Source organism: Platichthys flesus, chromosome 13, assembly GCF_949316205.1.
Source record: "Platichthys flesus chromosome 13, fPlaFle2.1, whole genome shotgun sequence".
NCBI lineage: Eukaryota > Metazoa > Chordata > Actinopteri > Pleuronectiformes > Pleuronectidae > Platichthys > Platichthys flesus.
Window position 1 is genome coordinate 4,342,840 of NC_084957.1, and position 20,728 is coordinate 4,363,567.

General features: G+C 43.3%; 1 protein-coding gene across 1 annotated transcript in view; it reads right to left on the reverse strand.

Annotated features, from left to right (window-relative positions):
• tmeff2a (transmembrane protein with EGF-like and two follistatin-like domains 2a) overlaps positions 1–20,284 on the reverse strand; it is a 96,850-nt gene extending 76,566 nt beyond the window's left edge. The window contains exons 1-2 of the mRNA XM_062403447.1: positions 19,476–20,284; positions 8,261–8,370 (exon numbers count right to left, since the gene is read on the reverse strand). Of these exons, the coding sequence (XP_062259431.1) occupies positions 8,261–8,370; positions 19,476–19,665 (300 nt within the window). The 5' untranslated portion in view covers positions 19,666–20,284. The remainder of the gene's footprint in view (positions 1–8,260; positions 8,371–19,475) is intronic.
• Positions 20,285–20,728: the final 444 nt, after the last annotated feature.

The following is a 20,728-nucleotide window of genomic DNA, read 5'->3' on the forward strand; positions in this document are numbered from 1 at the left end:
GCCTTTCAGCTGCGGCGCCCGACACACAATTTACCAAGTCCCATGTTTTTTTTATTTCTAATTCTAATTAGGAAATAAAATGAAGTTGTGATGAGAATCGACTCATCAGAATGTGAATACAGACAGCGCACGGTGCGGCAGCCCAGAAGGCAAAACCCATTTAACGGCACAGTTGTGTCTCTCAAAATAAATCACTCAGTCAGTAAACACAACATTACCACAAAATGCAACAACAATGATCACGGTGCAGACTTTACATTAACATGTGATGAAGCCCCCGTGGGTGAGGAGTGTGGACGGAGCGACCTCCCAGGAGGAGGAGACAAACGAGCACCCTGCACCCGACCTCTCCAGGAACAAAGGAATGTCACCTCACCCTACACAACTCTGCAGATGCAGCGGCAACACAAATATACTCTTTCAGTAAACTCAGTAATCATCCCCCACATGCATCTCAACAACTCAGCTCATCGTTGTCGCCCTAATCGTTCAGACATCTCCTCCGTGCTGTTTAAAGCTGACTTTAAATAATCCGTGTCAAAAAGAAAAAAGTAAAAGTCTGGTAAATAAGAACACAACAGCACATGTTAAATTAAATCAACAGCTCGCCCCACGCAACAGACCCGCATGTGTCCAATATGTAATTCCTTCATTATCACTGGCTTTGTCTGAGCCGCACGCGCGCTCACATTCTCACAGCACAAACACGCGGCTCACTGGCTCACCTCCTGTGCTGTGCTGATTTTAATTGGTATATTCATCATGCAAAGAGAGGAGGCGGCGGCACCGCACCACAGAGAGCCTCGGCTCAAACAGATGCAAGAGCCCGGACAATTACTTGACCCAAATTACAAAGAGGCAAACCTGTTTTCTCACAGGTGGCGTTCGGCAACAAGGAGCCTTTTGGTTACACCGTGCCGAGGCGTGGAGATATCAAGCCTCTGCTGCCTCACTCTATTATAACGGAGGAGAAGGTCACTCGGCCTCCCTCAAAGAATTAAAATGTTACTTTACAAACTTGGCCAACACTCCTGAAGTGCTCTCCACTCTCCTGCAGGCATCCAGCCTGTGGACCACAGTGCATGGCACAGCCACAGTAATTGGAAAAAGACAGATGAGAGGATGGAGGTAACAACAGGTGGTGTGGAGATGCAATGGAGGAGTAACCAGTGATGAAACAACCCGGTGTTTATCGTATTGTAAAATGAGGAAAACATTTATTTGCTTGGCTAAAAACAACAGAATATTAAATTGGCTTCATCTACAACCGAACACCATGAATTGTCCAGCGTAACTTTGCCATATTTTTATTTCTCTTTATATTATTCAAGCATAAATTCTGCTTTTACATGTGATTATGTAGTCAAGAGAAAAATATATTCTCATTGAGGATATATGACAAACATCAAACACAGTAAATATATGCAGCAGCCTTTGTTTGAACAGTGAAGGCTCCATTGTTTCTGTCACTTAACTAAAGGTTCAATCTGAATAAAGCCTCCGTACACAGCAGCTCTACCGGGTGAGCTGGCATGTAGAAATAAAGAAATTATCATTCACCATGGTTTCACTGTCGAATCTGTGAGAAGCTATAAACGATTGCTACACTTCTTTTCAAAGTAAAAGCACTCTAGCGTTCCTGTTGACTGAATCTATTCATTTGTATTTTATTGTTATTGCAGGGACTGGAAAATGCACACCTCCAAACTGGAGAGTCCTTGAAGCCGGAACCTGATGCAGCCGCTCTGCAGCCGACACGTTCCCCCGTGTGAACAACAGACGCCCACGAGTCCCAGAAGAGCGACACAGCCGCCGTGCACAGCGTGGCCCAAAGTCCTCCTTCAGCTGCAGCAGGTTCGATACCGACCTCACACATATATATATATATATATATATATATATATATAAAAATCTGATAAATAACCCTGAAATCAGTTTGGCATTTCACGTCATCCTTTAAAAAACAGATGAGTGTTTATCACCATGGACAGTGCTGGCTCTCCAAGCCATTACAGCCTGTGTGTGTCTGTTCATCCACTCGACATGGCATCGAGGGGGGGGGGGGATACAGGAGGTTCACCACTCAGTCCCAGTCCGTTCACATGGCCCCGGATGAAAGCCTGATAAATGAATGCAAATATATGGAATGGGGTCTGCATCAGAGGCTGGTGTCGTACCACCTGGGCCTGTGTGAGATGTGTGTGTGAGTATGTGAGTGTGTTTGTGCGGGTGTTAACAAAGAACACATTCCATTATTTTACAGTCTCAAAGTTTGTGTGTCTGTGTGCGTCAGGAGAGTTGCAGAGAGGGTGGGCCATGTTGTGTTTCCGCAGTTTGAGGAGCACTCAAGTGTTTTGTGGGCTGCGTGCGTTTTTAGAAAAATGTGTGCAAAATGCTTTCACACATCCTGCCCCCCCCCCCCCCCCCCCCCCACATGAACCCACATTAGCTCTCATCCTCCCTCTCGGAGCAGAGAGAGCTTCAGCCGTCCGGCCGTCACAACTCAAAACATTAGACGGCTTCTGGCGTTGGATAGCATGAGAGCAATTTGAGGTCAGAGCATTTCAGTGGAGAGCAGCCACATCAAACAAGCAGCTGGAGGGGGGGGATGAAACGGACCAAACACCACGCCAACATTATCATAAACTCTCTTACTTGAATTTAATAAACGATGGAGCAATCAAAAATTGAAAAGATACTCTTCTAAATGCGGTGAGATAGATGAGAATAGAGCAAAGGAACTGCATCGCCTTTAGATACCCCGTCGACTAAGAAATAGGCTGTGTGTGTTAATTGGAAGTAGAGAGGTCGACACCTTTATACAGACTGTCTGTGCAAAAGTGGTTATAAAGTTCAATCTGATTTTCAATAAAGAAGTAGACTTGGATCCAGTATGACTCTTGATAGAAATGCCGCATTCACAAATCAAGATTGCTGAAAGTATTAACCTTGACTTCACGTAAATGCCTTTCACTAAAAATGGATTTCAAATAAACCCCCAAATGTCTTTGAGTTGCATAAGGGAATATTTTGTATTTGTCTTTATGTAAACGTAACGTAATGAATGTCCTAATATAAAGATATATATATATATATATATTAAACTGCAGTGGCTGAACACAGCATCTTACTGCTGAATGTGTCAGGGGACATTGTCTGCATGTGACTACTGTGCATGCTACTATCATGTGATCTATATATTTACATACGTTCCAATTATGTCACAAGCAGAAGCATCAGCTAAGATTTCCTCTTTAAACCCTTGAGATCGTTTTTGGGCGGTCTGGTCGTTTGTGTGCTTCTCCGTTCAGAGAGTTGTTTTCATGACAGGTGACTAAAGGTGAACGGGTTCTTATTTGCTGCGTTTTTCAAATCTGTAAAATGTGAAAAAAACTATTAAATGATGGAGACATTACCTTAAAATAAGCAAATTTAACTCCACACAGAACAAGAAGTAATATTTAACTCATAAAGATTTTTTAAAAAGCTACAAAAACCGCCGCCCCTCAGTTAAGACACAGATAATCCTTTGTCTGTTAACAGAGTTTTTTTCTGTTTGATTTATTTCTTTTATGGCCCAGTTTATTTTGACTTTATTTGCTTCTTCTTTCAGTCCATAACATTTGTTAGGGTTTTCTTGGTAAAATAAATTATTTCAAGGGACCCTTTGCAAATTTCCCCTGAACCAGACATTTAGTGCAGCTTGAACACAACACCGTCCTCCCTCCGTCCTGTCGCCCAACGGTTCATTCACGTCTGTACAGAGTCAGACAGTGAGTCAGAACTCTCATTCATTCATCAGACCACCCACCCCATCTTTAACTTTGTGTGCAGAGGGAGAACATCCCACTGCCTCCATCTTTGTTGCAGAGAGACGTCATTCAGACCAGTGCTGCCTTCACTGTCTGTGTACTGTTGGAATCGCCTGCGTTCTGCATTTCACGGTTTCCTGCAGCCTCACCGTGTCACAGCCCCCCCCCCCCCACACTCTCTTTTTTCCTTCCCTCCTTCAGATCTACACTAATCTAATACACGGCCTCTCTGGAATCCAATTGACAGAAAATCCATGGTAGCGTCGGAGAACTTTAATCCCGGCATCTGTGATTTTTTAACGTGACATTTGAAGAAGCGGCATAAAGTGAAATCCTACGAGCTGTTTGCAAAACAACTGGAAGAAATACAGACATCAAATTCTCTGTTACACTGGTTTTATGACCTTTTCATTTAAATTTGATTGCCGCACAAATACGTCCTCATGCTCGCACACTGTGTGTAGATTGAACATTGTGCATAGTGCCTCTTTTAAATGTGGCTGAACCCTCCCTCCTGACACCTGCGCTACGAACACTTCATGCCCTTTGCACTACCTCGCACTTTATTAGTGGGATAAAGGAAATTTATTTGTAGTAATATTTATCAATCATCTGAGGACCACATACAAATTACTACTGTAATTCTGCTCAATGGTGATTCAAGGGCACTTGAACTGATTGATGTATCTGTCGTGACTCCACATCACAAACACAACAACAACCACAAAGATAAGATATACAACATATGGACAAAGGTAAATATGACATCCCCATTCTGAAGGTGCTTGATGGGTTTGAGGCCAGGGCTCTGTGCTCCACACCAGACTCACCAAACCCACACCATTAAGGTCCTTGTTGCTTTGTGTACTGGGGAAGAGTCGTGCTGGGACAGAAAAGGGACTTCCCCAAATCTGGAAGAATAGAAATGTCCCAAATGTCTTGGACACCTGATGCATTAAGTTTCCCCTTCACTGGAAGTCTAACCACTGACAATGGGACTGAATGAAACACCTGAATTTGATGATTAAGAGGTGTGTCCCAGTACTTTTGTCCCTGTAGTGTACTTGTTATTAACAATAGACAGCAAAGGCTGAGGAACCTGACAGTGATGAGTCATAATGAGCCAGCGAGGGACCTGAAATGTCAGAAACACAATTAACTACAAGTGGTTGTTTATTCTGGAAAACATAAAAAACAAAGAAGGCATCATTCTGTATTCAAACCTGAGGATATCCCATGAGGCCACAGGCTCTCTGACAGCATCATATCTCCACGTCCTGACAACAGACCAGACCCAACTCAGGCGTTATGAACTTTCTTGTACTTCTTTTATTGACATGTGGGCTAGATCCGACTCAGGCCCGCAGCCGACCGCACTGAGATGGAAGTGATCCTGGCACAAATGACCCGTCACATCACTTGCATCTGCTGTGTTAACATCTGCCTCCAATTCATCTGCAAACATCTCCTGCAGGAATCTCCCTCAACGCCGGGCGCTCTCTCAGCACGCTCTGCGATGTGATGTCGAACTCGTAAACAAACGAGCTGGGTTCTAACCCACGGCTTCACACGGTGCTCTGCGGCTCCTCCGCCCTCCGTGACTGGAAGCTTTCAAAAAGAGTTACTGTGCAGAGAGATCATGTTTTTCTCCCAGTTGAACTTTCAGAAGATCAGCCAGCACGCATTTCATCAGAGGCTCTCGTTGTGTTTGTGTTCATTTTCCTCCAAACTTGTAATGTTCATTTCTGCATTTAGTTTTTTTTTCACTGTTAGTCATTTAAACTACGACTAAAGTAATTCAATTACTCAAATAATCCAAGATTCTAAGATATGTTCATACATTTCATACAATAATTTGTTTAGTATGCTATAATAACATGATTATTGTTATTATTCTTTTTATTATCCTCTCTAACGGCTGAAGGAACTGCTTGACCTGTTGCAATATAACCAAGAGCAGCACTCACAATTCAATAACATAGTTTCTTCACTGTGGAAATTCCTGAAGCAAATTATCAAACCACGAGGACAAACTACTAAAAACACTTCAGCCCACGGTCATTTGCTGAAGTAGAAACTATTGGTAGCAATATCAAGCCCTGGGATTTTGAAGTTTGTGTTTCTTTAGGAATAAACAAGCGATTCTATAACAATGTCGGATATTAACTATTTAAATCGTTCTTAGAAGCTCATTGAAGAAACAATATTAGGTTGGTTTTAGCTCAGTAACACACTGTGACTGTAGATTCATATTTCCTCTGACACTTTACAACCGCTGACATAGAGGGGTAGACACTTGGTAAATGTGTACTTGGTTAGAATTCTTTTATATGTACGTAATTATTGTGTAACTTCCTTCAAAATTAATGTAAAAGTGGTCACCAAAAAAATTAAGTTTGACATTTTGAAAAGAAAAACAAGTAAAATCTGAGCCTGATGTACAGTTTAGAGAAATACTTCCACCAGTGACTCCCAACATTCACAATACATTACAAAGCACCATTACAGAAAGCAATAAAATCTGCCATTTACCCTTTGGTGAGCAGTTTCCGTTTAAGTGTTTCACAGCGCCGTGAGCGCACATATTTTTAGAATGGACTACCCCTTCGGGATCAGCCCTGTGACCTGACATTAACAAAACCCAAACCGGCAACAATAGCTTCACCCAGCAGCAACTGTGAAATGGATTACGAAGAAATGTTATGTGATTAGTCAAGGGGCGTGATGCTAGTGGACAAATAAAGCCACGCGTTTCCCTTCATATGAGAAACGGAACATGTTGCTCTAGCGGCGGTTTGACTCCCGTTAGCGAGGGACAGTCTTGGCTCTTCCACGAGTCAGTGTGAGGCGGATCTAATGCATCTTGGCAATGAATAGTGTCCATTGATTCCACCACATCAAACTCACTTCCTCCTCACAGGGCCCCCCCTTGCCTGTCTCTTCCTTGGGGTTTTTTCTTCAGTGTGTGACAGTGTGTGTGTGTGTGTGCACATACAACCGTGGGTTCTGTCGGAACAAGGGAAACGAAGCCGAGCTCATGCAACTTTCATGTCTCTGCTGGCAGGCCTGTGGACGGACTGCCAACTGGAGGGAGTCCTGGACCCATGGATCTGACACTGATTGGGAGTGACTGATTATTTAGAGCCCTGTAACAGTCGCGGGGCGGGGAAGGTCATGTTTATGTCGACTGATGAAATAAAGACGCTAACATCGGGTAACCTCTAACCACAACAAGCACAGGATGTATACCAGCGCTGACCTCAGACCTGTGGTATTAAGTCAGAAATTGTGCTATGACTTGCTCTTTACTTAGAACACAGCCCTCGCCGGTATCAGTGAGAGATCTCCTGAGAGAGGAATGGAGCAGTAATGTCATTTATCCGTGCGCCTCGGTTAATGTTTGCTCCCAGGGAAGAGGGAAATTGAGATAAAAGCTGGGGACCAATGGAGTGTCAGCCCGCGTCCTGCTGCCTGCGCTGATGACGCGCTGATAAAAGCGACGGATGAGAACACCTGCTCGCTCCAGTTTATCTCCGGGGCTCTGCATATAGCGTATTAGTCAGCAAAGCTCGTAAACGTTATACACGAATCAATACTCAGCCGCTTTTTTCTTTTCTTTTATTACGGGGCCTGGCCGTAAACGTTAAGTGTGAGTCATAATCAAGAACGACATAATATCCACGATTTATGCCATTACCGAGCCTTTCAGCCTCATCGGTTTCAGACGGAGGTCGAGGGCACGGAGCTGTAAACTCCTGCTTCACCTCCACCTCCCTAGAGGGATCATCTAGTCCAATCAGGACAATGGACTTCAGGTTGATCATACAGGTCTTCACGTTTCAACCCGATTTGTTCATCCATATGTGCAAAGAGAGACTATGTGTTTCTTTATGTTACTTTTCATTTTCAAGAGCACTTTTAATCTCTGTGAATCCAACTTGATATCTAAACATAACACAAAAAAAGTATGGCTTTTTGAGAAACCAGAAGCCCACATCACAGAGTTTGGTCCAATGTCCAAGTCCCTCAGATGCATATCTAAGATTCCTTGTTTTTCATGCCTCTTCTCTGTTGTTGATACAATCAGTGTTCATCTGCACCCACGAGCCAATCAGAATCCAGCCTTTCTTCAGTGGCTCCGATTTTTAGTCAGTTAATCAAATGAGCTTTGATGTAACACTCACTTAGTGGCGGTAATGCACCTTGACGTCGGTTGCCTCCCGCCAATAAACCAAAGGAAGAAGAAAGATAAGACATGCTAATGACTAGATGTGTTATTAGAGCAAATAAAGGCAGTTAAGTCATTTCTTACACTTCTCTTGTGTTCTGTGCTTTGAATAGAAAAGGCTATAAAAAGAACCAAGGTGCAGTTACCATTCTATGACACATCCCAGCTCGGGGAATAGTCGAAGCAATAAGAAGAAATATTAAAAAAGCACGAGTCTTACCTTGAAATCACAAATGCACGTCACCATGTTCCCGATTCGTAGACACTCGCCGTCGAACTTGCACGTGTTGGTGTCGCACAGGAACAGGTCCGTGTCCCGGTCATCGAAACCTGCAGGACCGAGGCCCCGAAGAGAACAAAAACAAAAAACAACAACAGTGACTCAAGGTTTTCTCTGTTAAGCCTTAAAGCAAATTTCCAACCTGCGCTCCAATCAGGGTCTTTCATAATGAGATTCTGCCATTAGTCACAGCTGCCACAGCCCGACGCGCTCTCTGATCACACACTGGGACGCTTTAAAAAGACAAAGAGCCCAGCACGATGATGAAATGCATTTTTTAAAAGCACTAGTCTCTGTCTCTCCCGGAGAGAGGAACAAGAGATTGGTGTTTTGTTGATGATGGTGGGGGGGCCGCTGTCTAATATGTCTGACCAAAATATCCCATATGTGCTCAATAGACCTGACACCTGCTGACCGCAGAGGTCATGCCGTCTTTTAGTGCGCTGCGTGGAAGCATCTGTATTCATCTGTATTCACCACGCTTCTCCGAACACACGTTTGACTCAGGTCGTTCTTTTTTTAACAGTCGTCTGCGTAGAACGAGGTCGACTCCCGGGGCGTCGTCCTGGAGAATCAAACCTGGGACTTGATCCGATTCAGGCTGCGTTAGGGATCTCAAATGACTCCAACAAGGCATTCTGAATCAAATCACAGAGTCACATGGGCCCCCGAGACTGTAGACTCAGCTCAGGGCCATTAGTCTATCAGACCTGATTGTTTACACACATAAAAAAAAAACTTGTGCTTGTAGGCTTTTTGCATTTCAAAGTACATGAGTCTAAATTTAACCACATTCCAGCTGACACACACCGGGACATGTTCCTTGTTCAAGTACTGGGATTCATCCTCGTGGCCCCTGTTTATTCATAGGGTTTAATCTCACTCCTGTCAAGGTGAAAGCAGGAATGGTGACGTCTGCTGTGTGAATTCAACTCACAGCTCCAACTCATTGTGATAAGACACTGAGGATATCGGCCCAGTTAACCTGTTTCATGAGAAGCAGCACAACGGGAAATCAAATGAAAAAAATGAAACACACACTGTTGTGATTTGTATAATGAATAACTAACATGAAGTGACCCGACCATATATGTATATATGTGTGTGTGTTTTCTTTTTTCCTATCTTATTCAAGAGTGTAGTCTTTCAGTTTAAGAGCAAGACTTATTGATTTCACATTCAGATTTAATGATCTCACTCAAAACTCTGCATTCGCTACTGTCCACTCGCATTCATGTTTTGTTGCTTGGACTAATTTCCCGCCCACCAGATTCCACTGCTCTCCTCGTGCTCATAATGCTTCTGTGCGCATGAATCAAAAAAAGATCTGAAACAGCATTCGCAGAAGCAGCATGAGTAGAAGGAGCAGAACTCAAGCTGGACCACATGCAAGGTATATTTGAGTGCAAGCGAAGGGTTTTGAGTGAAAGCATTCAGAAATCTGAACGTGTCATTAAGTCCTGCTCTCAAAATGAAAGATGTCATTTGTGTGTCATCCCAATGGAAGACTTTTTATGATTCTCCTTTGGTTTATATTCTGGAGAGCTTAGCATTAAAAGTCAAGCATCACCATGTGACTATAAAATCTGTCCCATGAGCTCTAAAAGGCTGTAAAGCCCTACTGATATACCAACACTTATATCGGCTTAATACAGTTATAAGTCCTCACATATGCAAAGCAAAATTGCAGGTCATGCTTGTGTCATGGGACAATTTTATACAGCTGCGGGGACTTTCTGCATTTAGATAATAGGATCTCCAGTTATGTTACGCCATTGTTGATAATAACAATAAAGCTGTTGCAATTTTAAGAATCAAAGCAAATCTCTCGGGGCTAAATGTCTAAAATTGAGCTCGTCCCTGTGGGCGTGACGATATGGAATAAAACACACATTCATGCTATTTTGTCAATTCAGTAACAAAAAGCCATCTTAATGAGGTCATTGTGCAATTACAATCACGAGACAAGTTAACGCAGTGTGATTTGTTTCATCCTTAGCGTGAAGTTGAAGCACTAAGTCCACAACTCTGTGCTTCACCCGATCAGATGACTGGGTATAGATGGTCAACACATTATATTAAAGGCATGAATGTGACCTTGATTAGTGCAAATACTGGAAACTTGAGCTGATGTTTTCCTTGAATCCGGCTTTTACAGCAGCTTTGAGGTTTTAAACATTTAATTAAATACTAGTTAGTTCAAACTGAGGATGAAGATCAAAAGGGGGGGGGGCTTTGTTTTGTCCCATTTCATGCTTTTTGGCCTTGTGATAAAATTGTGTTATTGAGAAAGCTATACGTGCATTTTCACCCATATGTGACGTGGATCATGTGAGCATGAAAGTCGATTGATGTTATATTTTATGTGTGTCCTTTTCCTGGGGGCAAGTTTTCTAACTATGAACCTATAAAACTGTATCCGTCCGTCCAGTGGAGAGACAAACCAGACACTGAATACAAAGACAGATGATATGACAGCTCCCCAAAAACACAGCCTGGGCGCTGGCTGCAGTACGAGTCATAAATACCACCTCCTGCATGTTAGTGGATGGGACATGGACCAAACTATCAAATCAAACCAATGCGTCAAATACATTTTTTCTCACAGATGGTTTCTGTCCTTTTTAGGTTGTTCTCATCACAAAGCGTAAAATATGTCGTTATTTGATTCTACAGAAGTGGGGTGAGATGTCGTGATTGACAGCTGAGATGGACTTGCAATTGGTCTAGTGCTTTTATTGGCGGGACCTCACAACCAGCGACTCCATCCACCGATCACTCCTCTCCTTCAAATAACCAAAACGGCAGTTTTCCTATCCCGGATATTGTTCTGTTTATTTTATTGGGGAGTGGGAGGAAGTGGAGACGTGAGTCTATGGTATAATAAACATTATTTTATATAAGTAGCTCCAGTATGAATAGGAATCTCCTGACTGATGTCATAGGGATATTCTCTGGTAGCGAGCCGTCCTCTGCAGGGAACACAAAGTCCAGGTTCAGCTTGCTAACAGCTCACCAGGAGCAGGTGAGACGTGACTCAAGGAAACTTCACCAGCATGTCTTGTTACACTCTTCCTCTTCAGTGTGTCTCCACCCCAGCATGACGCCCTCTGTTCCATTCACACTTGGTGAAGGTTTCAATGTCAAATAACAAATAACAAATTCAAATAACAGTCATCAAGCACTACCCGTCACACAACAGCAACTGAGGAATAAATTCAAAGTTTTACTGTTTGAATAATAATCACCTCCAGTACTTTTGTAAGCCACTGTTATATTTTTAATCTCTGGGAGTGTTAAAGGTGCCAGTGAGACAAAAACCTCACAAGTGCTGTACTCAAATAAAAAGTGAAATGAAACTCTAAATGAGGCTCATAAAAGAGGTCACTTTTCCCAGTGTGTACTCTTTATGAGAAGAGTTTAATCACCAGACTCAGACATAATGCAGCGTCCTGCACTTTGCACTCTACCGTCCACATCACGGGCCTGAGAGCCTACAATGCTATTTTCTGTTCACAGATGCGTATTATTATAATCTGACACTGAGACTCCCATCCTTCTGCAACTTCACTGTAATAACCCGCGCCCCTCTCCACTTCTAACAGCCCTCCTTGGTATGCAACAGCCTCTCAGGAGATAAATACCCCCCTGGAAGAGAAGCCCATGTTAAAAAGCCAACCTGCTATTTGCCGAGGTCCTGAGTGACGGTAAAGTGCAATCGAGCCAAGAACAGTGACACAAGAGGTCTCGTGGCCTGGAGTGCTCGGATGAAACAAGGCCCTCGACCCAAAGAGGAACATGGAAGGCAATTGGGACGGCCACGAAAAGCCATTGTCACCCAGGCCACTGGCATGATGGTAGGTCACTGCAGAGAGACATTACTACGATAACAATCACACTACTGGGAAGGTGTATACGCATGATTGGAAATTATTAGACAATTGTCCGACCAGCTGGTACTCTGTGTAAAAAGGTTTCTCTATTCTTTTTATGAAATAATTTCAAGCTACTAATTTGATGGTGTGATACCGTAGCTTTTTTTTTTACCATCTTTCCAGGGCAGCAGGCTGTGGAAAACAAACATATGGTTTAAAAAGAAATTGTGTTTTTAAATAAAAGAGAACAGAGAGAATGTGGCTTCCCCTCGTGCCATCAAACTGTCGTCTTCACCAAGAAACAGATGTGAAGCTTGGACATCGGCAGTCAACAAGAGCGCACCTTAAAATAATGCCTGAGAGGAATTTATTTTCCGATGGAGTCATCCTTATTGTCTTATGGACTACAGTGCTATAAGAATTGTAGATAAAAAGAAAAAGTGCACTTTGTTTATACTCACATCAAACAAATAGATGTTTCTGCAAAGTGTTTACAAGGATGTAAGTAACACATGAGCTTTTGCTGAAGATATCAAGCCTCTGTACAAATATAGATTTACAGTATAGTGGTTCAACCTGAGAGGTGATTCGTTGTATTGTCAGTTATTGGCCTTGGTACAATATGCTGAAAAATGTTCGAAGTAATTCATGACACACAATCAAATCGATAAATACAAATAAGTATTCTATCCTTGGGGATTGTACATCTTTAGACATTAAGAGTGTTATCCATTGGTACGATCCCTATTCAGATTCTTTTGAATGGAAGCTGTTTTGAATTCTACATCCATTTGAAAGACATCAGCATTAATATTTATTTAAAACAATTGTACTAAAAAATCTTTTTAGATTCCCAAAATGTGTTTATTTTCAGGTAAAATAGATGAAAGTGAGATCTGGTCTGTAAAAGCAACAGCTAAAAAGTTGTGTTTAAAAGTTGATTTTCAAATGTCTATTCTATTATTCTATAACTTATTTGGCTTCAACGTTAATACAATAGACAGTTTCCCTGTTGAGCAGATAACGACCACAAACCTGAAAGCTCTGCACACAACTAGAGTTTTCTGGCTATAACGTCCACATCTCACCAGTGAACAAAATAAAGCGTTTACTGTTTTTGTTCCATCTCCAACATGGGATCGATTTCAGAGCTGAAAAATCCGCTCTGACATCTACAAAGTGCCCGTCTGACGAAAAAAGATACAAAACGACAGAATATGTCTGTTGCAAAAGAAAAATTCAATTCAGAAAAGTAAACGTTGCAAATTGGTTTCCATTTCTATTGAGCACTTTGAACAACAAACTCCAACACTTTGAATCATGTCAAAGCAGACTACCAAGAGATCAGCATTTTGGAACTAGGCCTTTTGAACAAGTTTTGGAAGTAAAGTATCATAAAAGAAGTCCAAAATAAGGTTGAGGAATATTTGTTAAATCATGTGAGATACTGGAGCAATATCACAACTGTTCAATCAACCCCGACTCAAACTCAAGAGCCTTAAAGAAAACCCCTTAGATTGACACCCATATTTATTATTAGGTCTAAAATAATGTTGAAACTGGATATTCAAAATATCTGAGTATTTATATTGGGGCATCTCAAACCTGTGTTCAAGAGATATTAATAATGGGTGGAAATAAGACATTTGAATCGTAGTGTAATGATGAAGTGGTTAACAAGGCAGGTCCAGCGTTAACTAATGATACCAAAGTTGTTAGCTAATTTAGCTGGAGGCAGCTAAAATGTTAACCGTAGATTGATGGCTAAAGCTGTGTAGTATTTTAGATGAAGCTACCTAACAGGTTAAATAAAGACAAAAGTCCTTCTTCTTCCCAGAAAGTGAAGCCAAAGCAATAAGACATATCCATTCAACGGCTCTATTCCCCTGATGACTACGTCGTAGACTCAAAATGACGTTGTCAGCACAAGATGGCAGCCTTTGCATCTGGGATATTATGGATTCCTTTCTGGATGATGGGAGCAAGTGGGGACACGTTGTTTCTTTTATAGACATAGATACCGAACGTGTCAGTTAAAGTTACGTGATTTGTTAGCTACGTCTCTAGCTAAAGATACACAACAAAATGACGTTTCACCTCACACATTTTGCTATCACACATCAGGAAACCGTGAAACCAGCGGGAGATCTAAAGAGATCGGCTTCCCGTGTGTCCACACTACGAAAGTGTGTAACACAAAGGAAAGTGAGAGGGGGGTGAGGGTAAAAGATAAAAAGAGGGCGAGAGAGAGATAACTGAGATGTTTCAGATCTAGCACGGGACACAAAGCTAGCCCTGTTTCACTTCCTGGTAAATAAGGTTTTATCACAAGGTCTGATGTTAATTTTGCTCCGTCTCTGAGTATTCTCCATCCAACTATAAGCACACGTATTATAATGGCTTGTCCCTCTGGTGTGCCGTGCAAAATGCCAATGTGTGCTCATTGATACAGATTCTGTTGCACTGTGTCAGAGGCCAGGGAAACTTACACTTCCTGCTCATGCCCCGCCGTTCCAGGAGGAAATTACAGTAAACTGAATAATTGACGAAAACAAGCTGGCAAACATCAAATATTGAAAAGGTAATGTTTATATGCTAACGATTCAGAGGGCAAGCGAAGCACTTACTTGTCTAAAAGAGAGAGCATGTCAGCCAAATGCATCTCCTCCTACCTACCTGGAATTTCACATCGCTAAGAAGAACAAAGAGTCCTTACCCACCCCCCGCCCCCCCTCCTGTTTTAAGCATTGTGCTGATCAATAATTAAGCAGGCTAAATTAATAATGAAGGCTGAACAACCACAGTGGTGAGACATCCTTTCTTGACCTCCCTCATGCTGGGGGCCCTTTTTTTCTTTACCTTTGCAACAGGTCTTTAATTGTTTGTCATGGAAGTAGTTATAGCTAATCCCCCATGATGCTTATTAAAAGGCACAATAACTCTCGGCACACACAGAAAATAAAGCAACATCAATTGGTATTTTTTAATGTCCTTGGACTTTGCCAATACAGCCTCTATCTTATGTCTGATACTTTTCTATTTCGGCTTTCTGTGGAACCTGAATACAAGAGAAGTACTTTTGACCTTTCTGTTGGCGAAAAGCCTGTGGACAATTCTCCCAAGACTACTGGTAATTCTCTATGCTTGATGGGATTTACAGGGGGGCTTTGCATATTCTGTGCTTATCCCTGTCACTTCCACTATCAAAGCATCGCATTGGGCTTTTCAGAGTTAACTATCGCAGGGGATTCAGGGAAGAGGGGATTGTTGCCTCCTCAAACTAATTCCCTCAGATGAAATGGAATGTATACAACAGGGTAAATAAACTCTGGGTAGATATCCATTCCACCTACTCAAATACTAGGATCTTTGGGGAAGTTGTGATACCGATACTTAAGGAGGAATCGGGAAGAAGACGAACATTAACATTCTGTGCATCGACTTGTTTTTCTCTTTTGGATAAAAACAATGTCAAAATGACATGAGCTGACTGTTAGCAGAAAATACACAGATTAAAGTCAGGGCAGGATAACAGACCAAATCTCACTGTGGTAATCACGATAACTGTTGAATACCTGGACTGGATCGTGGTCATTTAATTTTTTTTTTTTAAAGATGCTCACATACAGAAATTAACACATTATATCATATTGTATTATACTGCATTACATTGTATATTGCAATCTGACACTGTTCACTGTCTTGCATTTCACTTTTTACATCTATTATATATATTTTATTTAGATATGTTTATGTCTAAATAAATGTTACTTTGTATAAATATTAGAAAAAGGGAGTAAATAAGAAGTAAATAGTGAGTAAATATGTATTGTTTCTTTTTATTGCTTTTCTTATGTGTGTTGTATGTATTGTGTTTGTATGTTTTTATGTTCTATGTTCATTGTATGCACCAATGACCAGAGCAAATTCCTCGTAGGTGTAAATCTACTTGGCAATAAATACATTCTGATTCTGATTCTGATTCTGATGTACTGCGGGAAACACCGGCCTTGGGAAAATAATACTACATGCATTTTTAAGTGTGAGCTTGTTGGCTCAAAAAAAAACAACCCTTATGCCTGCATTAATCAATATCTTTATATAATGATTGGAAATGACGATGTGAAAGTGGTCACTCTAAGTGATAAACCAACAGAGAGTAATCACAGACTCTGCAGTTCCCCTCAACTGAGTCTCCAGCCTCTTTGAGCTCATTACTTTGGTTTTATGGGCCGTACCCTCCTGTTCTGGTTGACTTTCACTGCTTTCGTCAGCACTGTTTCCTGATGCAGCGGAAAAAAAGACACAACTTTGTGCTCTACCTGGATAAAACCGATACAAAAATATTTACATCAGGAGGTGGTAATCTTTCAAATGCCCCCAGTTGACCGAAAAACCCTTAACCTGGGTTTAAAGGCATTATTTTAAACGTTTTGCTTTAAATCTGATGTTGGCGTAAACATCTGTCTACGTTCCAGTCTAGCTTTAGTTATTGTTTAGATCCTAACGCACTTCTTTTCCTCTATCATAGTTAGCATGCTAACTAGCAGTCTGTCCTGAAGAGGTAGCAGTGCTCACAGGGTGAATTATAACCTCATGTGCTCTACTAACCACAGAAACCCAGATTCGGCCACAGAGAAAACTTACATATAGCACCTTTAAACTTGTCAAATAGTAAAAAGTATGAAGTATAATATATGTGTACTTCCAGCATGTAGCTGAAACTGCCATAGGGTCAGGTCTCATTCTGAAAGGGACATAGTTTGGTGGTTCAGACTAAGCAGCGTATACATACATGCATTAGTTAGGCCCTGTGCTGCTTATGCTTTGAGGGTTGCAGGAGGAGACTAGAGCCCAGCTGACAGTGGGTTTAGAGGCAGGGTACACTGTGGACAGGACCCGGGACCAGACAGAGACAACCACTCACACCTACGGGTAATTTAGAGAAGCTGACACATGCCTTAGGACTTTGGGAGAAAGCTGGAGTAGGCAGAGAAAACAGACACGGAAAAAAAAATCAAACTCCAAACAGAAACCGGTCCAAGCCTTCTTGAAACACGTTTACATTCAGGGATTACCAATCAATATAAAGGAAATGTAGTCAATATCCAGTGTGGATAACATTTTGATCATCATTTAATCTTGGGAGGTTTAACCTTGACACTTGGGCTATCTTTGCAGTGCAGCCACATGTACCAGCTAAATATAATTTATGCAGCAAAACACCTCAAATAGTGAGAATGATTGTTCTCTTTTTCAAAAATCCAGCCTCATGCATCTTTGGCCCTTCGCATTAATTATAATTACTTATCTCCAACAGTGGAGCCCTCAGTGGCAGCTCTTTCACGGCCGTCAACAGATGTCAGGCAAACAGAATGGCAATCTTTGTCGCACCAAGTCTTTTGTCCATCTGTTTTTTATTCCAGCAAACAGAATCTCATTCAGCGCTCGTTCAAAGCTGAAACTGGTACCCGATTGTCATGACACTGAACTCATCACCCACCTGTCACTCAAGGCCGCTGTTGTTAAAGTGCATGATATGAGGAACAGGTGAATAAATAGAATTACTGTCAGTTGTATTATTATTATTGTTATTATGAGTGTTACTCTTGAAGGGGGCTTATCTTTTTCAGTTGTCTTCAATTATATTTAAATGGTGCCGGGTGCATGCGTTTGCGTGCATGTGTGTGTGTGTGTCAGTGTGTGTGAGTGTTTGTGTGTGATGCTCAGTGCATGCACTTAAGCTTCCTCAAGGCGTGTTGGATAAAAGCCTTCGCTGAAATGCACGCCAGAGTGTGTCAGGAAGTGGGGAGGTAGGCAAATGTGTTATTTGGACGGGGCATGTATACCGTTATCGATCATTACAAACCAATCATCGCCACCATCAGCAGCAGCAGCAGAAACCCAGCCTACAGTGTGGTATGGAGGTCAGAAGGTCCAAATACCAGGGAGAATCACAGAAACCTAACATGTTCCAACAGATAAGCTCATTAATCACCACTATTGATGTTTGCTGTGGATTCCTGGAAGAAAGACTCTGAGGCCAAAAACTGTCTCGACAACAAATCAGAACCTGGACGGCAACTGAAGCTCCACTTTTATAAAAACAATCGAGAACTAGTGAGAAACACGTGTTTGAATAATGAGGAATTCAAACTGTTTTGGATCAGAGTAATTAAAAAGCGATACATGTCATCTCATGCAGATGATTTGAATCTAAACATGAATCAAGCTGTTTTCGGTAGCCAACAAATCCATTTAGAAAACTTTGATGAGATCCCTGTTTTGTGACAGGGAGGTTTTGTGTTGGTGGAAGGTGAACTGTTCATTTATTTGTATTCTCCTGCCCCATGCATGTCACTGTAATGTATCTTTGCATGATGAAGATGAAAGCAGTGTCCCTTTTCTCTTTTAGTTCTTCTTGATTGTGATATCCGCGTGCAGCCTGCTGGTGGGCCTGCTCTGTCTCTGCCTGGGGAACTGAGGACTCTCTGTGGGCGTTCGACGTGTGGCTGCAACGAGCTGCAATTTCAATGCTCGTGTGAGTGTGTGGACTCGGCTCGGGAGCTATTTTAAGGCTTCAGACTCGGATACGGGGCGGCAGGGGGAATATATATGGCGGCGCGGTCAGTCGGCTGATTTACAGAGAAGGGGAAGGAGGCGAGGAGCTGCGAGGCTCCTGCAGCCCCGCGTCCGCTCCTCTCTCCCCGCGGAGGAGGAACAACTTCACCGCGATGTGCGGTCACACTTCACGGTAACGACACCACCGGAGCCTGGTTACTCGGTTGCAGAATTTTGGGGGAATTAATCCAAGCGATCACACAAATTAAATAGACAAAGAGAGTTGATCAGATCTATGAAAGTTCAGTATTTCTGGCTGTAGCCTTTAAAAATGGACAGTGTTGGTTTTGCACATTGCGTTAACAGTCGACCCCCCCCCCCCCCCCCCCCCCTCATACATGTGTTTAAAATGACACTAATGTCGAAGCTTCCACTTAGTTTTGATGGATCTTCTTCCCCGGGAGTTTATCCTGACGTCTCCCCGCATCAAGCATCTTCCCACCCCCCCAACCATAACTCTGCATCCTCTTATCATGGAGCTTTGCAGCGTTTTGTAACTGCACCCAGAGAAATGCTTCCACAGCAGCAGCTCTGCAGCCGGGCTCGGTCGCTGCATGCGCACGGACATAAAAAGCACAACAAACAACCACAACAACAACAACAACTACAGCAAGGGGAGTGCTGGTGCAACTCTGCCCCCTGAATGCGTGCACCCTCACCGGAGCAGTTCCAGCCGGTCGGCGTCTGGCAGTCGCTGAGGGAGGACGGGAAGGCGCGCAGCTGCTCCACAGGTAAAGTGGCGAGGAACGAGATGAGCGTGATCCGGAGCCAGCCTCCCGCCGCGCCGCTCCACTGGCGCGGCCGCCGGGGCTCCGCGGACGGTGCCTGCGCCGCCACGGACAGACCCATGTCTCACTGGCCCCGGCAGCGGCACGGGGGGCGAGGAGGGGGAGAGAGGCGGACGAGCACCGACACCAGCAACTCCAATCCCGACAGGTTCAGCGGGGCGCCTAGACACCGACAGCAGACCATTTTCCGTGCGGCGACACCGCGCGCCCCATGTAGCAGTGCCCCCGACAAGAGACCGACCGAATGCGGGTTCCGCCCGATCCAAGGCAGGGCAGGCAGGCGGGCGGGCTGCCGCAACTAGAGCAGGACCTGACCGGGGTGAGACTGGCGAGGGTGTGGGTGAGCGATGGAGGAGGAGGGTGCAACACAAAATTAAAAAAATTACCAGAAAAATTAAAAAAGTTATCCAGGCAGGCGAGGAGGACTTGGCGAGGAGGAGAGGAGGGATGCTTAGGGGAGCGAGGGAGGGGATGAAGAAGGAAGAAACGATGAGAAAGAAAGAAATAAAGAAAGAAAAAGGAAGGAGGTGATAGAAGTGTAAAAGTGAGAGGATGCAGCCGGAGTATCCCGAGGACACGGGGTCTGGTGGCAGATGTGTAATAGAATCCACGGGTGAAGCGAGCGGCTCTCCTGCGCGCACCGAGCGGTCCTCCCGTTCACTGTGCGTGTTCAGAGGCACAGCGAGTTGGTCTCTTTCTCTCTCTCTCTTTCCCTCCCTCTATTTCTCTCACTCACTCGCTCCCTCTCTCCCTCTCTCCCTCTCTCTCTCTCCCTCTCTCCCTTTCTCTCTCACTCACCAGCAGCTGGTTATGATCACGTGTAGTATGATGCGAAAAGGGAGGGAGGTGTGCAGGGGTAGGTGGGGGGGGGGGGGGGGGGGGGGCTCCTCGGTAATAATTGGAGTATCTTACTGGTCGAGGTAAAAGAGAGGAAGAAATAATGTAGAGCGAGAGAGAGAGAGAGAGAGAGAGAGAGAGACAGAGAAAGCTATCTCAAGGCATACAGTTTTCCCGATCAGACGATGGAGGCTACACCCCAGATAGGCAGTGTAGCTTTCAGGGGAGCGTGCACTGGCCGGAAGCATTTTTTAAAAGTCTGCAGGAATGGATTCGTCCGGCCCGGG